The sequence below is a fragment of the Brachypodium distachyon genome, chromosome 3, assembly GCF_000005505.3.
Source record: "Brachypodium distachyon strain Bd21 chromosome 3, Brachypodium_distachyon_v3.0, whole genome shotgun sequence".
Classification (NCBI taxonomy): domain Eukaryota; kingdom Viridiplantae; phylum Streptophyta; class Magnoliopsida; order Poales; family Poaceae; genus Brachypodium; species Brachypodium distachyon.
In genome coordinates this window covers 17,920,736-17,940,158 of record NC_016133.3, presented here as the reverse complement: position 1 = coordinate 17,940,158, position 19,423 = coordinate 17,920,736, and the positions used below count along the sequence as shown (strand labels likewise).

Below are 19,423 nucleotides of genomic sequence, written 5' to 3'. Positions count from 1 at the left end.
AAAGATTGAGTGTTTACAAGTTGTCGGGGGAGTGTCCCCGGGTGCTCTATTTTTGGCTAAGTGCTCCTTGCTACTCTGGTCTAGCACTAGTAGTGAACTGTGACTTAGTCCAACGAAAAAACCGAACCCCGTTGACCATTGGCGGGGTCCTCCTTTTATAGCCAAGGGGATACCACACGTGCCACGGTGCATGGTTTACAAGTGGCGAGCGGGGAGTTTGGGCAGCTCCTCCTCGGTGCGCTGGCATACATGCAGGAATACTAGCCTTGTAGCTAGGGGTCTAAGGCCTAAAAACTACTCCTGGACAGCCACTGTTTGCCTGACTTGACGGGAAACCCCCTCCATGTCTTCTCATTAAATGCGCCATGCGCCTCACTCCTTGTCCTGACGAACCCTGCGTGCTGGGCACCCGCCGCGTGCCCACATGGCGCCGCAGTCCTGCTTACTCGGCCCCGCCCTCGCAGCGGAAACCTGCACCTGGGAGCGCCCGTCCCGGCAAATACCTTCCCGGCAGGTGCCCAGGCAGGAATTCTCCCCCGAAGCCCCGCTAGCCCTGCCGGGCTGGTAGCTTGCCGGGCGGCTTGTATACTACCGCCCGGGGTGTGACCCTTCAGGGAAGCAGGCAAGGCGACCCGCGTGTCGTGCAGCGGTGGCACCCTGGGTGCCACTGGTGCGACAGTAGCCCCCGGGCGTGGGCCGGCAACGCCTGTTCCCGGGCGGACTCCTCCCTGGTTGGTTGCCGGGCTACGCCCTTAACCGATGCATGGGTCCTGAGCCGCCTCGGGCCCGCGTCTCCCCACCGTCCCAAGGACCCCGCCGTTACGAGCGGAGTAGTGGGTGCGAGATTTTTGCCGTAACCTCGCCCTTAATCATGGGAAGTTAAGGCCACTCTTCGCATTATCCCTTCGATTAGTAATTATCCCAGCGCACCCGTAGGGTACGGATGCGACCGTTACCGAGCAGCGGGGTGCTATAAGGCCCCATTGCTGCGCCGAGGGGTGAACAGTTAGCCCCCCAGCCTTTCTCCTCTGTCTTCCAATTCCCTGCACCCTCGAGCCTTGCTAGCTTCCGCCCACGCTTCCCATGGCGCCCCCACCACCAGGAAGGGAAAGGAAGGGAAGGCCCCAAAGAAACCGACGGCCAGCAAGAGTGAGGCGGCCACCAAGGCCGCCGCGGACAAAGAGCAGAAGAAGCGGACGATGAGGGCCCACTCGCCTTCTACCGGCCCTGCTACAATGGCGAGGCGCTGGCCAAGATCCGGCACGCCGTTGCCTCCGGGTTCAACGAGCACGGGGAGACCCTGATCTTCCCCGCTGGAGCCGACCACCAGGAAAACGACTTCCGGATGTCCGGGCGCTTCATCCTCGCAGGATTGGTGTCGTCGTTCTCCCTGTTCCTCCATGCGCTCATGGAGTTGTACCAATTGCGGGTGGCGCAGCTCCACCCCTCCTCCCTCTATCTCCTCGCCACCTTCTAGTTCCTCTGCGAAGCATTTGTCGGGGTAATGCCATCGGTGGTGCTGTTCTGGCATTACTTCTACCCCCGCATCGATAACACGAATGCGATGTCGTCAGGGGTGGTGTTCCGCGCCCGCGACCGGATGAAGTCCGAGTTCATCATCCGGTCGGAAAAGAAGATCGAGAAGGAATGGCGGGGCGACTGGTGTTGGGTTCGGGTGGAAGACCCCGAGGAATTCATCTACTCGCCCACCGAGCTGCCGCAACCCAACGGCGGCTGGCGGGACCGGTACCACCGCGATGCCGATCTTCTCCCCATCGTGGAGAAGATCAATGCCTTGCGGCTAGCGGGGCTCACCGACGTTGACGTGGCGCGCACCTTCATCAGCCGGTGCGTCGCGCCGCTCCAACTGCGCTCCCGCCCCGCGTGGATTTACACGGGGTCCGGGGACAGGATACGCCTCCATCGCGAAGGCGTGGACCGGGAATATCTCTAGGTGTGGGTGAAGGGGATCTTTGGCGAGGACGTCCCCGCCACGGGTTTTCCGCCGGGGGTTATCTCCCTCCACGCCGGCGTTCCAGGGTTGACCGACATCATTGCCTCCTTCCCACTCTTCAACGAGTGGGGGCTGATGGATGATTCCCCCACTCGGATCCCGCGCGCTCCTCTGCCTCCACCTCATGGGAAGCAGGTGCTTGAAGAGAGCGGGAGCGAGTCGGAGGTCAGCTGGCCCTCCCTTCGGTCCTCGGACGACGAGGTGGGCTAGCCTGCCGCGACCCGGGAAGTAATCCCCGTGGACGACAAGGGGGAGGATGAGGAGGACGAAACGCCCCTGATCGTGCGCAGATCGAGGGCGCCCGCAGCGGCAGTGACCTCCTCCGTAGCGGCCGCCGGCGCCGCAGCGGGGGCCTCTTCTGCAGCAGTCACCGTCGCCGCGGCGGCGGCTCCCTCGATGGCTCCTACGGCGCCCCGGGCTGCGGCGACCCTGCCGACGCCTACGGCACCGCCTGCACAGGGGCTCTTCCGGGGTTTCACGCTCCAGCTCAACCCCCCGAAGGCCGGCTCGCTGGCTGGCGCCAGAAAGAGGGGGAGGGCTGATTCGCCCCCTATCGCGTCGGGCAAGAGGGCGCGCACGCAGGCCGGCAGCAGCACTGACCCGGCTGACGTGAGGGCCAGCGGCGCTGCTGATGCGCCTGCCGCCGACCCGGCCCCGATGGAGATGGCGCCGACAACAGGTACCGCATCATGCCCTGCTCCTTTGCTTTCGTCCCCTTCGCTAGCTGATCTGCCACCATAGGGTCCTCTCTTCCCGCAGGTGATGTCCAGCCCACGGCAGGCGTCCCGGCAACGGCGGCCGGAACGGAGGGGGAGGAAGACCCCCCCGCAAGCCCGGCGGCCTCGCAATGTACTCGTCCAGAACCTCCCGCGTCCGCCTCCGGGCAACCTAGCTAACACTCCGGATTCTAACCCTCAATCTACTGCAGGCCCGATCGTGCCCCCTCCGGGAGCGGGTGATGTGGTGATTGACCTGGACCTCGTCGCTGGGATGGCGGAGGAACCGGAGGTAGCTCCCGCGCCAAGCCCCACCACGCCAACCGCAGCAGCGGCGGCAACCACTGCCGTCCCCGAAGCGGCACTCGGCGACGCGCCAGCAGCCACAGAGGCTGCCGAGGCAGGCTCTCCGGCTAGCCAGCAGGAGGCGGCTCTTGCCGGGGGCGCAGCAACCCCATCCTCCCCGCAGCCCTTCGGCGGAGGCGCGGGGGAGGCTGCGGCGGACGAGCAACAGCACGCTCCGCCGCAGGCGGACGACCCCCTGTCCGGCCAGACGGTGGCGGCGAGCGCTTCGTCGTCGTCGGCCGCTACCTCCAGCACGAGCCTCAGCACCCTCGCCGGGGAGGCTTGGAATCCCATCACCTGGGACCCGAGCATCTTTGACAGGGGGCATCGGTTCCTTGACGCCATCAAGGACCAGCAGCTGGCCTTCGTCACCTCCTTCAACCAGGTGAGGGAGTACCACGGGATCGCCAAGGGCCAGCTCGGCGAGGTGCGACTGGCCTTGGAGAAGGAGCGGCCGGAACTCTCCCGGCTACGGGAGGAGACGCGCCTCGCCAGGGAGGAGGCGCGCCTTGCCCGGGAAGCCTTGGAGGAGGTTGCCACACCGGTCGTCCCCGAAGAGGAGCTCTACCGGCGACTGAAGGCTCAGCGCGTCGAGCTCCAGGAAACCCTGGATTTGCTGGTGGCGGCTTAGGCGGAAGCCAAGAAGTAGCACGCGGAGGTGCTCGCCGCGGCCTAGGCTTGGATCGATGAGAAGAGCGACCTGATCAGCAACTACCTCGGCGAGATTCAAGGCCTGCGCGTCAAGTTGGAGGTGCAGACCAAAGCTACCGCAGACACGGTGACAGCGGCTGCGCGGTAGGAGGTGGAGCTCAACTCCGCCAAGGATAGGAGGGCCCGACACGAGACCCAGCTGGCCACCGTCCGGGAAGAGCTCGTCAAGGCGGGCGAGGACAATGCGGCCAAGGCCGCACAACTCTCAGCACAGGCGAGCTCCCTCCGCAAGGCCAAGCATGCCCTTCACTTGGCCCGAACCAACCACGGCACGCTGATCGGGCAGCGGGAGCTGGAGACCAGGAAGCTGCTTGGAATCGCCCAATCGCTGTGCGACGTCCTGTCGTGGTTCGAGCTGCGAGCCGCGCGGGTGGACGGGACGGACGTCACCACGTTGATCCCGTTCTTCTCCGACCTGGTGGGGAAGCTTTCGGCGCTCGATGTGTTGATCGCCAAGTTCTGCACCAAGGAGATCGCCAACTGCGCCTGGGAGGTTGCCGGGACAATCCTTCCGAGGGTGCACCTCCGACACCCTGAGTTCCCCTTCGAGACGCTGCTGGATGCTTGGTCCGACAGCGAGGACGCCCCCACCCACTGCCAGGCAGTGAGCGGGTTCGTCGACGAAGTCGTTGAACGGATGCAGCAGAAGCCGGACCCCTAGCCGTCGCCGGAGCCCCCGGTGGAGGGCGCCGGCAACTAGTTGCCGCAGCCTCCAGCGGAAGCCGCCCCAATCAGTCGTCGCGGCCTCCTGCCGGCCCTCGTCATTCCTTGGTTTTGTTTTCCTTTACTTCTGTTCCCTGCAAGTGTGGCGCCTGGCGCCGTTGAAACAATTAATACCTTATTGGTCCATGCAACCGTTTACTATGTTCGTTAATTTAGTTCTCTGGTTCTGCTTAATTCTTGTCTCTTGTTCCCGGGGTTGTTTGGCGGGGTGGATCCCTTTGCCTTCGTGCGTTATGCCTCGTGTTGCCGGGGACTCGCGCGCCACGTAATCAACCGGACCAGGGACCCGGGACGGACCCGCGGTGCCGACCTGGGGCCAAGTAGCGACGACGAGCCACTCCGCTTGCGGGGGTAGCTACTCCCAAGCATGTGCTCCGGGACGGACCTGACAACCGCACGAGGAGCGCACTCCCCCCGCAAGCGTCCTTTCAACACCCTGGCTGCACGCAGGGTCTGGGCCACGCTAGTGAGGCAAGGTTCAGTTTTAGAGAGTTTATCGTTCAAGTTCATGCACTTAGATTTTCCGCTTGTTCCCATGTTTGGTATGCTTGCCAGAGGCGTCTGGACGAAACGTCGTCTTCGGGAGAGCCTATTCGATGCACCCTTCGTCCCTGGGGCCGCCTGGGTGAGGGGTGCGGCAGGAACGCGGCAACCCTCGCTTTTGGAAGAGCCTTCGCCCTCGGAGGAATCCATCCCGAGAGGTGCAGTAGGGATGCCGTGACATCCTCGCCACCACCGCCAGGCGCTGGTGGCGAAGACATCACGGCGTCCCCGCGGCAGCCCTCGCTTCTTGGGGGAGTCTACCTGAGGGGTGCAACAGGAATGCTGTGGCGGGCCGGAGCGAGCGGCGAACGCCGGCACCAGCGCCATCACAGCATCCTCGCGGCGACCCCCACCTCTAGAGGGGTGCGGCAGGGGCACTGTGGCAGTGCACCCCGTCGGTGCCAAGCGCGGATGGAGTGCGCCCCCATAGTGCCTTCGCGGCAACCCTCGCCTTTGCAGCCTCGCCCTTGGCTTCGTTGTGAGCTGCTCCATGGCCGGCACGCCCTTTTATAGGCGCGGGGGAGGGGCTTGCCACCACGCGCGCCGGGTCACCGCAGCACACGTGGCACCGCACCCCCTTGAAGTGAGGCTCGGTCTTTGCCACCACGCATGCCAAGTTACCCTCGCACACATGGCGGCCCCCTCCTGAAGCAGAGGCCTCGGAGTGCGGTCACTCCACACCACAGGGCGCCACTAAACGCCACAACCCATGGATGGTCCACGAGCGTTATAGTGCGCTGGATTCCACCTTTACCCTGCATGTCAGATTCTTACCAACCCTGAGATGCTGCAAAAATTTTTCGAAATTCATGAGAAATTCACGAAAACACATAGCAACATGGATAACTTGTTGGGGAACGCGGTATGCTACGCTAGCACAAAATAAAATTTTCTACCGCTTCCGCCCGGATCAATGCTGTAGATAATGGATCACGAGATTACCACTAGACGCGCAGACCCGTAGCGGAAGTAGAGTCGATGTAGCGCGTCGATGCCGAGTAGTCGAACAGCTTGCTCCTCCTCGCCGATCCCACGAACAGTTCGTCCAAGCGCCGCAGGTGCAGCGCCTCCGAGGTATCCACACGTACAGGGAGGAACTCCGTGCGGCGGACTGCTAGATCCGATCGCAAGGCTTTGGGCGTGGAGGTGCGACGGCCGAGTCTAACTCGCGTCTGAGCTGGGGTTGACCCTAGACGGGTTGGTCTCCTCCACTTATATAGACGTCCCTAGTGGGCTCAACACTTGAGGCCCATTAGGAGTCCAAGCCCGATACGAGTTGGATCCGATCCAACTCGGTTCCCACCCCTTAAGCGTGTGACCCTTCAGGTTCGCGGTCAGTCGGCCACGACTACGAGCTCGGACTGCGGGCCCGAGTAACACCTTACTCGTCCACTGGCACCGACTCAAGTCGATAGTTGGTAGCGGCGCCTAGCAGCACGTGCCAACTCCCGAGTAACCACAAGGTATATTGACGAACCATACAATGTGTCATATGCAACATTCCTTTTGCCTCGCGATATGTGTGTCGAGCTCAAGGCGAGTGCGTGTCATCCTTGTGGATAGCTCGAGTCTCTTCTCGTTCCTGTGATACAGATTCCCCAACGGGTTAACACTTAACCCAAGTCGCATGGCCATGCTTTCCGAATCTGATCACTCGAGAGGGCCCAGAGATATCTCTCCGAACAGGAGGGGCAAATCCCATCTTGATCAACCATGACTCGCAGCATGCTTCTCAGCAAACCCGAAAGCTACCTTTATAACCACCCAGTTACGGAGTAGCGTTTGGCAACCCCTAAGTAGGCCGATTCACATCCCAAGCTCATACGATGACCTCAGGTCTAGGACTGGCATATACATCGTACTTGAGACTAACAAATGACAATCATCTCGTTGTGTCTTAGTGCGGGTCTGTCCGACTCAACAATCTCATTGTCGAGTCCATGCTATCAGTCGGCAACACCTTGCCCTATGACTTGTGAAACATAGTCATCATACTGATTCACATTGCTAGTCTAGATTATGTGTCCGCATAACCTCAATGACTAGGGACCATTAGAACAACATCATAGAATACATAGTCTCACAAACAAATCACGTATTTATTGATACATATCAGTGATGATGTTCAAGGACAATAACAATAACTCATGAATACATAGGAAATAACATCATCACATGATTGCCTCTAGGGCATATCTCCAACAGCGCTTCCCCCGGCAAGCTCTTGCGGGGCAGCGCGGGCCTTCTTAGTTGTCGGGCCGTCGCCCGGTGACCCTTCACCTTCGGTAATGTCGTTGTCACCGGCGTCGACTGTGGCGGCGGCCCTAACGACCTCGCCAACGCACCAGGCCGCGTCCTTGAGGTCGCACCCGATGGAGAGGACTCCGTACACGGACGGCATCTTCATCACGCTGTAGGCGCAATGGGTCACCGCCATGAACTTGATCAGCGCCGGCCGACCAAGGATCCCGTTGTAGGGCAACGGAGTGTGCGCGACGTCGAACACTATGTGCTCGGTCCCGAAGGTCACCGGTAGCGTGATGCACTCTAGAGGGCGCACGATCCCAGGGTTTACTCCCCGAAACGGGTCAGTGGGCTTCAGCTGCTCCACCGGCAACTGGAGTTTCTCCACCAACCTGGTGGACAGGAGGTTCAGCCCCGCTCCGTTGTCCACCAGCACCTTGGTCACCGTCATGTTGTTGATGATCGGGGAAACCACGAAGGGTATGACCCCTAAACCCAGCTGCCGCGTTGGGTGATCGTCGAAGCTGAAGGTGGTCGAGACGTGCGACCACTTCAACGGTTGCTGCGGCTCCGCATCCGGCAACAACGCACACACCTCCCGGGTGAGGCGCTTTACCGCAGCGTGGGACTAGAGAGTGTAAGATCTCCCATGGATGCAGGTGATGCCGCAGGGCTCCTGGAAGCCCGACTCGTCACCCCCGGTGCAGTCGGACCCGCGCCGCTCCTCTGCGCAAGTCCTGTCTCGCCCACGGGGAGGGCGCTCCCTGCCCGCGCGGGCCTGGCCGCATCCCCCCTGGGCTTCCTCCCTGCCAACGCTACCACTGGCAGGCTTCGGCCTCGCTTTGGGGTCGTTCGGGCAATCTCGGGAGAGATGCCCGATGTCGCCGCACTTGAAGCAGGCGCCGGCCGTTCGGCGCTCCTTGTGGCGCTGCTCGCGCCGCTGCTTGATACCCTGCAGGATGCGGCAGTCCTACCCGTCGTGGGTAGAGTTGGCGTGGATGGGGCAGCGGGACGCGGCGCCCTGCTTGCCGCCAGGTCCGCCACCGGGCGAGGCCTTCTTTGCGGGCCTCGCGGTAGCCCCCGACATTGCAGCGAGGACTTGCTTCCCGCTGTGCTTGCGGGAACTCTTCTTCTGCAAACCCTCTCCATGGCACACTTGTGCGCCAGGGCGTACAGATCCTGCGTCGTCCGGATCCGATGCGCGCTCAGCTTCTCGCGCATCTTGGGGTCGCGGACGTTGATGGCGAAGGTGTTGATGATGGCGGCAGCCTCCGCCTCCGGGATGGAGGAGGAGAGGTTTGAGAAGCGGTAGACGAAGCTCCGCAACGTCTCCCCCGGCATCTGCACCACGGTGTGCAGCTCCGCCATGGATCCCGGACGCTTGTAGCCGCCCTGAAACACGCTCACAAACTGCTCGCGCAGGTCCGCCCAAGTGGCGATTGGCCCAGCAGGCAGGTTGAGCAGCCAAGTTCTCGCGGATCCCTTCAGGACCATCGGGAACCAGTTGGCTCTAACCTTGTCGTCGGCGTCGATGGCATGCATCCCCAACGTGTAGGTCAAGAGGAAATCCTTGGGATTCACGGTCCCATCATACGTACTGAGCGCGGGCGCTTGGAACTTGCGGGGCCATGTCACCTGCCGCAGCTCGCGCGTGAACGCAGTGCAGCCGTCTTCTGGGCGCATAGGAGCATCCTCCTGCTCCTACGGGCGTTGGCGCTCTACCTCGCGCCTGCGCCGGCGCTCCAGGCGCTGACACAGATCCTCCTGCTGGCAGGCATTCAAGATGCCTCCCACGTCACCTCGCGTGACGGTGGGTGACGAGTCCGAGGACCCCTCCGGGTCCCCGCCTCCCGGGCCTCCCTGCAGGGGAGGGTTTTCCCCTTGTCGCTAGGCGCGGGGCGCGTCTCCGTGCCCCGGGTTCTGCCCGCGGCCTGAGCCTGCAGGGCCGCCCTCGCCCTGTGGCCGTTGGGCGGCGAGCACGAGGAGCGCATCCAGCTCCGTGCTCCATGCCTCGTGTGCCGGCGTGCCCTGCTGCGGCTCGTACAACACCATGACCCGTGCGGCGATGATGGCTTCCGCCGGGGTTTGGGCTGGGGGAAACCGATTCTCCGACCGGCTACCCTCCGCCCTATCCCCGGGCGCACCCGGGTGCGTGGGGTGCGACCCTGTCAGCGTCGCTCGCGACGCGGTGTGCTCGTGGCGCAGCTGATGCTATGCGTCTTCGGCCCGCGATTCGACTCGCGGGTCGGCGCGGGCGGCAACGTGGCCGCTCGCACGACGGGCGCTAGCACTGGGAGTCGCCGACCCCTTTGCCGGTTGTCTGCCGACGGCCGAGGAGGTGGGGGTGGCAGCTGCGATTGCTGCGCTCGTGAGGCTTCAGGATTTTCCTGAACCCGTGACGCAGGCTACGCGTCGTGTGATCACGTGTGTGCCGCTGGGGCTTCACGCAGATCGATCCGGGGGTCTCCAGCCCGCTTGGGAGGCATGGTGGTTGGCTCTGTCGTCGAGGAAGACGAGGCCGATGTTGGTATAGACGTCGCCGCCGGCGGTCACCGACGAGCTCTCCTCACGCGCCCCCTACCTGGCGCGCCAGATGTCGTAGCACGAGGCTTTGACACCGGGGTGCACGGGCACCCCCTTTTTGGTTCGGCAGTGGGCGACGGGGATCGCTCCGGTGATCACCGGCGGGGCCGATGCGTGGCCTGCAAAAATGCTATGAACACATGCACGCACGTTTTACCCAGGTTCGAGCCACCCGGAGGTGTAAAACCCTACGTCCTGCTTGTCTGAGCTCGTATTATCGAAAGATTGAGTGTTTACAAGTTGCCGGGGGAGGGTCCCCGGGTGCTCTCTTTTTGGCTAAGTGCTCCTTGCTACTCTAGGCTTGGGCTAGTACTGAACTGTGACTTAGTCCAAGGAAAAAACCGAACCCCCTTGACCGTTGGCGGGGGTCCTCCTTTTATAGCCAACGGGATACCACACGTGCCACGATGCATGGTTTACAAGTGGCGAGCGGGGAGCTCGGGCAGCTCCTCCTCGGTGCGCTGGTATACATCCAGGAATACTAGCCTTGTAGTTAGGGGTCTAAGGCCTAAAACCTACTCCCGGACAGCCACTGTTTGCTTGACTTGACAGGGAACCCCCTCCCTGTCGGCTCATTAAATGCGCCCGCCGCGCACCCACGTGGCGTCGCAGTCCTGCTTACTCGGCCCCGCCCTCGCAGCGGAAACCTGCGCCCGGGAGCCCCCCTCCAGGCAAGTACCTTCCCGGGAGGTGAACAGGCGGGAATTCTCCCCCGAAGCCCCGCTAGCCCTGCCGGGCTGGTAGCTTCAGCGTTCCTGCTGCATCCCTCAAGCAGGTGGATTCAAGGGCGAGGGCTGCCGCGGCGATGCTATGGTGGTGCATGCCATCAGTGCCTAGCGCCGATGGGTCCACTGCCATAGTGTCCCTGCCGCATCCCTCCGGCAAGCATTCCGAGCACGAAACAAACGAACAGCTAAGTACATGAACCTGGACACTCAACTCTTGGATGCTTAACGTTGGCTCGCTGGCGTGGCTCGGCCCTCCCGTGTGGCCGGGGTGTTAGAAGGACGCTTGCGGGGGGAGTGCGCCCCTCGTGCGTCTTGCGGGTCCATCCCGTGAGCACACGCTTGGGGGAGGCTGTCCGGCAAGCGGAGTGGCTCGACGCTGCCGCTTGGCCCCAGGTCAGCACTGCGGGTCCGTCCCGGGTCCCTGGTCTAGCTAAGTGTGTGGCGCGCGGGTCCCCGGCAACACAAGGCATGACACACGAAGGCTGAGAGATTCATCCTGCGAGCCAACCCCGGGAACGAAAAACAAGCACTAAGTAGAACCAAAGCACGAAGTTCTTGAAATCAGCAAGCGATTACATGAACTGATGAAACTTTAAATGTTTGAACGGCGCCAAGCGCCACACTGGCAGGAATTAAAGACAAAAACTGAAGCGACCACCGCCGTACAGAGTTCGATCTCTGTGCTTTTAGTGCTAGTCCTTGGATCGACTCACTAGCACACACAGTTCAAGATGTAATATCGAGAAACAAAGGTCGAATAATTTTATTACATCGTCATCATCCAGAACTTTAGAGTACTTACAACTTTGCATAACTCTCGGGTTAGCATTTAAAAATAACATAGTTTATTCAACAGCGGAAACAAGGAAAACACTGAGCCAAAGCAACGCCACAGAGAGTGCATGTTGGAATGCAGGCTCGTGACCCAAAGACAACGTAACCTCACTCATCGTCGTAATTTCCTGCAACAGTTTAAAGGTTCCAGCCACTAGGGTCAATACATTGAATGTATTGGCAAGTTCACCGGAGTTTATAACAGATTCTATCAAATATATGCAATATTAGCTATGTGGAGACCAGGCTTTTTGGCGTGGAAGCAATTAACATAAATTTTATCCTACTACAATTGAATTTTACAGTAAGATAAAACTATTGGACATCGGGTAGACACACCGATGCTCCTATTAAAACTAAGGACATTGAGTAGACACATCAATGCTCCTAACCCAAGTTCAAACCATTCATTTTATTTTCGAAATTTGAATGAGTGAGACCTTACTTAGTTTCCATATCTAACTGCTCATAATTCGTCCCTAACCGGGGACACGGCTAAGTACTTAGTTTTGACACTCTCAAGAGGTTGTACACATTCCTCACAAGAAACCGACGGGTTAACCCTTGCTGTTCTCAGGGTAGAGTAGCAACGGCGTCAATTACGAGATTTTCAGAAGTAATTCCGTAGACCACGAGAGAATCATGCTCCCACCTACACGGCTACATCAATACAATTCTTCGGGTCTAGGTTCATACAACAAACTCTATTCTCGCCAGAGCCCATATAGCATGTGGTTGTACTGGAAGCATTTAAACAGAATCCCAATTCAGCCTCTGGTTACCCCGGGTGGCATTCCACATTTGCGACGTAGGCGCTCCCCGAATCCACGGGAGAGACGACTCAGAGGACCCCATAGAGATGGACCTAACGCTGCTTACATCCATAGTGCTCAAAGCCGCCCACCTAGGATGGTTCATTAGGAGTTGATTTTAACCATATTTCCAAAATAACCATTTATTCTAACCAATATTTACTAGGGTGAAAGTGGTTCCCTCCCACGTATAATTACATAGCACGGCTAAGCGTAAATTAATACGATGGCTATTGGTGGGGATTTGACAGCGAGGAAAAATCTACTCTACTAGGACAGCATAGCTAGCATAAATATAATAATAAAATCCTAATGCAGTTTTACAAACAACTCTAATGCATATAGGAATAAAATAAAGGCGATCATAGGTGATTCATGATCAAGATGAACTTGCCTTGTCCAAAGTTGTTGTTGTTCTCACACTCGTCGCAAAGACAGGGTTCGCACTCCATAAAAATCTAACCACAAAAACGTATAACCGAAATAAACAAACATTCCAATACACACGAGCAAAACAATTGAAAAATGCCAAGCTGCTATGCACAAGATGCGATCCTAATTTTGTTCATGACACAAATAGTTCGCTTAGTGATTTTGATCTACGTGATGCCATGTTAATATCAGGTTCTTGAGTTGCAAAGTTAAATCAATGAAAATTACATCAGTTTAATCATTTTAATCCAATTTACTCGTTCGTTGAAGATGCAAACAATATTATACTAAACAAATTTTTCTTTCTGTTCTACTGGTTAAAGTGAGTCACTAAGAAATTTTAGGAGTGGATAATTCGTGCAAATTAATTATAAATCAATTTTTAAGTGATTACGTTCAAAGTGAAGCATTCTGTCACTTGGTCTTGTTTCAGTTGTCCAAAATTAAAATAAACTGTGCCAAAAGTTTGTACGTGTCATGAGATTCCAGAAAGGTGAGGATCATCAAATTTGGCCAAACCGTTCAAAAGTTACAAGCGTTTGAAGGTCCAAGTGTTTTTCCGCAATTTTACCATTTAATTCAATCCGGGAATAAAAATTACATTTCCGTTTTTATAATACATTGCCACGTGTCGCGCTGTGATTGGTCAGTACCGGTTCACTTAAAAAACATAACACGATCTAATCTCGGCCGTTGGCCGAGAACCAACGGCCACGGGGAGTCGGGCTAACCTCCGGTGACCCTAGGGTTCCGGCGGTGGGGCTCCGGCGGCGGCGCGGTTCGGGCGAGCGGCGGACGGCGTCGCGGGTGGTCCTCGGGCAGCGGGGAAGACTCCAGCGGGGACGGCGCGACGAGGTGGAGAGGGTGACGCGCACGGTTTGGCGAAACGATGACCGTGTCGATGCCTAGGACGACGAGCGGCTGCGGCGGCGCGGTTCGGGCTCCAGCGAGGACGGGCGGCGGCGTTCCGGCTGTTACAGGGCACCAAAAGCGAAACCGCGCGCGTCAAAACATGCGCGAGGATGAGGAGGTCAAGAAATTTAAGAGCGCGGGCAACAAGGCTCACCGGGGTGACGGCCGTGTCTCCAAAACGGCGGCGGCGACGGAAAACTTCGGCGAGCAATTAGACGGCGTGGGCGCGGGGTTGAGCGAGGGTGTGCGGGGGAAATGAGAGAGGGAGGGGGTCCTTTTATAGTGACGCGAGAGTGATCTTAATGCCGTGCTCTAAATTGCGCAAAGAAGGCGAGGCATAAAGACGGCGCTCGCAAGATTCGCGGCCGGAGCTTCAAGACGACCTGACAGGTGGGTCCCACCTGGCAGCGTCCGTTGGCTGCGGGCGGCGGCGCTGGGCTGGGCGGGCTGCAGGCTGGGCTGGTTCTCTTTTTCTTTTTCTGTTTTTCCCTCCTAACTTTTGATTTGTAACTCCAAATAACTCCAAATAAATTCCAGAAAAATTGTAAAATCCTATCCTTCAATGCTATAGCATCTGGGGCTGGATTCCTTCCAAAAGAATTTTTTTTAAAAATAGTTTTGCTTAAAATAGTTGCCTCTAATGCAATAATATTTAGGAATAAATAGTTTTTCAACTCCAAATCAATTTCCAAAAATTATGTGGTAGCTTATCTTGATGCAATAAATCCCTTTATAATGGTTAAACCCTCATGGGTTGAGAAATTCCAGACGAAACAAGAAGATTTAGAAAGTAAAGGCTAAATAAAAAGGATTTTTAACTTTTCGAAAATGGTCTATATTGCTCAAAGTGCATAAATGGCATGATGCTTATGAGTGCAAATGCATGATGCAAAATTTGTAAAAGTTGGGATGTTACAAAAACGTAAAGGTAAACGAGGACCGGCAGGAAGCTGCGGCGACTAGTTGCCGGCGTCTCCCGCTGGGGGCTCTGGCTCGAGCTCTGGCTTCCTCTGCATCCGGTTTACCACCTCGTCAACGACCTGCTCACTTCCTGGCAGTGGGTAGGGCCGTCCTCGCTGTCGGACCAAGTGTCCAGCAGCGTCTCGAAGGGGAAGTCCGGGTGGTGGAGGTGTACCCGGGGGAGGATCGTCCCGGCAATGTCCCTTGCGCACGTGACGATCTCCTGGTCGCAGAACTTGGAGATCCACACGTCGAGCGCCCCGAGCTTCTCCACCAGGTCAGAGAAGAACGGGATCAACGTGCTGATGTCCGTGCCGTCCACCTGCACGGCCTGCAGCTCGAATCGCGGCAGCAGGTCGCGCACCGCCTTGGCGATCTCGAGCAGCTTCAAGGTCTCCCTCTGGCGCTGCTCCAACAGCGTGGCATGGTTGCTACGCGCTAGCGTCACAGCGTGCTTGCCCTTGTGCACGAGGTCCACCTGCCGCGCGATCTCCTTGGCCTTAGCCACATTGTCCTCGCCGGCCTTGACGAGCTCCTCCCGGGAGGCTGCCAGCGCGGAGTCGAGCTGGGCGCTCTTCTCCCTAGCGGAGTTGAGCTCCTTCTCCCATTGGACCAACGCCGCTGCCGCGTCCTCCGCCGCCTTAGCCTGCTCCTCCACCTTGGTGCGCAGCCCCTGGAGCTGGGAGAGGTAGCTGCAGACCAGCTCGCTCTTCTCGTCGAGGCGAGCCTGGGCTGTAGCAAGCACCTCCTCGTGCTCCTTCCCGGCCTTCGCGTGCGCCTCGGCCAGCGAGTCCAGGGCCTGCCGGTGCTCGGTGCGCTGGGCCTCCAGCTGCCGGTGGAGCTCCGCCTCCAGGATGACTGGCGCTGCGGCTTCATCCTTGGCCTGCCGGGCTAGGCGCACTTCCTCCCGCAGCCGGGAGAGTTCCTGCCGCTCCCTCTCGATGGCCTGCCGCACTTCGCCAAGTTGGCCCTTCACGAGTTCGTGGCGCTCCCTCACCTGGTTGAAGGAGGTGACCTGGTTCAAGGAGGTGATGAACGCCAGCTGCTGCTCCTTGATCGTGTCGAGAAGCTGGTGCCCTTGGTCGTAGATGCTCGGGTCCCAGATGATTGGGTCCCAAGTCGGCCCGGTGAGTACGCCGGAGTCCGGGCTGAGAGCAGCTGCAGATGACGATGAGGCCCCCGCCACAACTGTTTGGCCGAGGCGGGCATCATCCGCTTGCAGCCGAGCCTATCGCTCCCCCGCCGCAACATCCTCCACACCTGCGCCCGCGGGTTGCGGGGATGGAGGAGCTGCCATTTCCTCGGCAGGAGCCGCCTCCTGCGAGGTGACCGCGGGATCCGCGTCCCCGGCCTGCGTGGCATGGGCGCGCTGACGAGCTGCGCCTCGATAGCGACGGCGGGCGCCGCCACCGTCGCGTCCGCCGCAGGGGAGCTAGGCGCAGGAGCCCCTTCCGGCTCCTCCCTCGTCCCCACATCCTCAGCTTTAGAGCCGAGGTCAACCACCACGGCGCATGCCCCCGCTGCGGGCACCGTCGGGACTGCGACAAAGATAGGGGTTAGAGTTCAACAAAAAGGTAGGTTGCCCAGCAATGGACGCAAGGGAGCTCCAAGCAAGTACCTTGCGGGGCCGATGAACTTGCGGGAGGAGCCTCCTCCCCTCCAACTCCGGCCCCTGTCGCCAGGCCGCCTGCCGCGGGCGGCGAGTCGGCTCTCCCCCGCTTGCCTGCTCCAGACGGGGTGCCGTCCTTCGGGGGATTGAGCTTGAACTCAAACCCCCGGAAGAGCCCCTGCTTCGGCGGGGCCGTGGGCGCCCGGGGGGTTGCCACAGCCCTGGGCGCCGCCGAGGCAACCGCCGCGCCAGCGGCCACTTCACCTTCGTAAGATCAGGGGCGCGTCGTCGTCTTTGTCATCCTCGTCCGCCACAGGGACGACCGCCTGGGTCCCGGCGACCCGGTCCGCCTCGTCGGAGGAGAATGCGATGTCGAGCCAGCTGACCTCCAACTCTTCCCCGCTCTCCTCAAGCACCCGCTTCCCGCGGGGTGCAGGCGGAGGAGGGCGCGGGGTCCGAGCAGGGGAGTCGACCATCAGCCCCGACTCGTTGCAGAGCGGGTGGGCGGCGATGATGTCATGCAGCTCCGGGACGCCGGCGTGGAGGGAGAAAACCCCTGGCGGCAGCTCCGTCACAGGGGCGTCCTCGCCGGTGATCCCCTTACCCACGCCTGGATGCCCCCCGGATCCACGCTCCCTTGGTGAAGGCATGTCCTGTCCTTGGACCCTGTGTACATCCACGCGGGGCGGGAGCGAAGCTGCAGCTGCGCGATGCGCCGGCTGATGTAGGCGCGCGCTCCGTCGAGATCAGTGAGCCCTACTAGACGCAGGGCCTTGATCTTCGCGACGATGGGGAGGAGCTCGGCGTCGCGGTCGTAGCGGTTCCGCCAGGTGTCGTTGGGCACCGGCAGCTCAGTGGGCGTGAAGATGAACTCTTCGGGTTCCTCCACGCGGACCCAGACCCAGTCCGCCCGCCACTCCTTCTTTATCTTCTTCTCCGACCGGACGATGAACTCTGATTTCATCCGGTCGTGAGCGCAAAACACCACCCCTGATGACATCTCCCCCGCTTGCTCGATGCGGGGGTAAAAGTAGTGCCGGAATAACGCCACTGACAGCATTACTCCGACGAACGCCTCGCAGAGGAACTGGAAGACGGCGAGGAGAAAGAGGGAAGTGGGGTGGAGCTGCGCCACCCAAAGCTGGTACGCCTCCATGAGTGCGTGGAGGAACAGGGAGTACGGGGGTACCAGCCCAGCAAGGATGAAGCGCGCGAACATCCGGAAGTCGTTTTCCTGGTGGTCGGCGCTGGCGGGGAAAAGCAGGGGAGCTAAGTGTTTGTCCCCTAGCGCAGCGGCGGAGTTTTACGGCCCGATGCCGAGCAACGGTCGTATCCGCACCCTACGGGTGCGCTGGGATAATTACGCCCCAAGAGGGGATAATGCAGGACGTGGCCTTAACCACGCGTGTTCAATGGGAAGGTTAGGGTCAAAGGGGTTGGACCAGTCCTCAGTTCACTACTAGTAATAGCCCAAAGTAGCAAGCGGTACTTAGCCGAAAAGAGAGAGCACCCGGGGACTCCCCCCGGCAACCTGTAAAACCCCAGTTCCCTGGCTAATAAAAAAGAAGCAGGGCGTAGGGTTTTACACCTCAGGGTGGCCCGAACCTGGGTAAAAAGTGTTCTTACATTCATCGTGCTCGCACGCTTTGCATTGGTCCCGCCGGCGATCGCCGGAGCGATCCCCACAGTCCACTGCCGAACCTGAAAGGGGGTGCTCGCGCATCCCCGGTGTCAGAGCCCCGTGCTACGACAGTCCGGATGCCAATGGGTACCCGATACCCACATACCGACGGGTATTTACCCGTATGGTATGGTAAGAAAAAATACCCGCGGTATGTAAATGGTAAAATCCTGTACCTGATGGGTATGACGGGTACGGATATGGTATTGGACTACCCGAACCCGTTTACCTGTCTACCCGCACCTAGCACAGTGCAGTAGGCCCAATACACTTTGTCTAAGGCCCAGCCTACAACATTTTCGTACATATAAATAGCCCAAGACCTAACCCTAATTCCTCACGTCCCCTATTCCCCTGTCCGCGCGCCGCCACCTTACTCCTGTCCTCCACGCATCGTGCCGTCGCACGGCCACGCCCCTGCCTCTGGCCTCCTCCACGGCCCGCCAGCCTGCGACCCGGCCGCCTCCACCAGCACGTCGTCACGTGCCCCCGCCTCCTCCACAAGTTCAACGCCCCGCGCCCCGCCGCCACGCCTCGTCGTCCGCCGCTGCCGCCGAGCGTGGACCGCTGATGCCGCCGCCGCCAACGCCGCCGAGCGCGGGCCACTGATGCCGCCGCCGCCGCCATCGCTCGCCGCCACCAACGCCGCCGAGCGCGGGCCGCTGATGCCACCGCCTTGGACACGTGTGCTGCCGGTGCTGATCCGGTCGCGGTCACGAGCCGATGCTATTCGTGATTGCGTCCGTGCCGGCGAGCAAAGTGACCTGTAAGCATCGGTCCATGCCAGATATTGTCCTTCTCATTGGGAGTCCGACTTGTAATGTAAACTCTTCTGGTGGAGACCTTCGCAAATCAGACGTGGGTGTTGAGGGTAAAAAAGGAACGGCTCGATTGAATTTTGTAATTTTTCCGTGGTTAATCCGGCTTGTGTTGTTGAATGCTGCTGTGAAATAATGATTTTTTTTTAGGTTCCAGCGGGTCGGGTATGGTAAAATTTCATACCCGGCCACGGGTACGGGTAGCGGTTTCAGGTACGGTCGTCGGGTATGGGTATGGTAGAGCTGTACCCGTACCCGAATCCGTTGGGTGCCGTCCGGAGGAGAGAGTAGTATAGCAGTACTTAGATTTTGCCCACAGGGTCCAAACCGGGTTCAACGCCTCTAACCAGAACCATGGCGAGTGTGCATCTGTGCAAATTAACGGCTAGAGACATCTCAGATTTACGTGTCTTTGTGAACCGAGGTATAATTTGGGTGGCCAGCTGGGACGGGCCAATGAGCTGTGGAAGAGCAGCAAGAGGTCCAAAGTAGGAAGGCCCTGCTTCACCACGGACAACTAAAAGATCGTGACGTGCCGTAGAACGCGGGAAGAAAGAGCCGGAGCCTCTCTCTTTCTCATTCGGATTTATGCACGCCATCGCTGCAGCGATGATGGCCGCCACGCCAAGCCAATGCAAATTCATTTCAGGAAAAACGATTAGCTAGTGAAAAAAAAAACATTTTCGATGCCAGTCTCATTGTTTTGGATAGAATTTCGCGAGTCAAGTCTTACAATTTTGGATGTATACCCCGTAGAT

General features: G+C 59.2%; 1 protein-coding gene across 1 annotated transcript; it reads left to right on the top strand.

Moving 5' to 3' along the window:
- The first annotated feature begins 2,410 nt into the window (after window positions 1-2,410).
- LOC104584075 (skin secretory protein xP2-like) lies at window positions 2,411-4,683 on the top strand. Its single transcript, XM_010238192.1, has 4 exons — window positions 2,411-2,693; window positions 2,943-3,355; window positions 3,875-4,279; window positions 4,666-4,683. The coding sequence occupies exons 1-4, from the start codon at window positions 2,411-2,413 to the stop codon at window positions 4,681-4,683; spliced, it is 1,119 nt and encodes a 372-aa protein (XP_010236494.1).
- The last annotated feature ends 14,740 nt before the right edge of the window (window positions 4,684-19,423 follow it).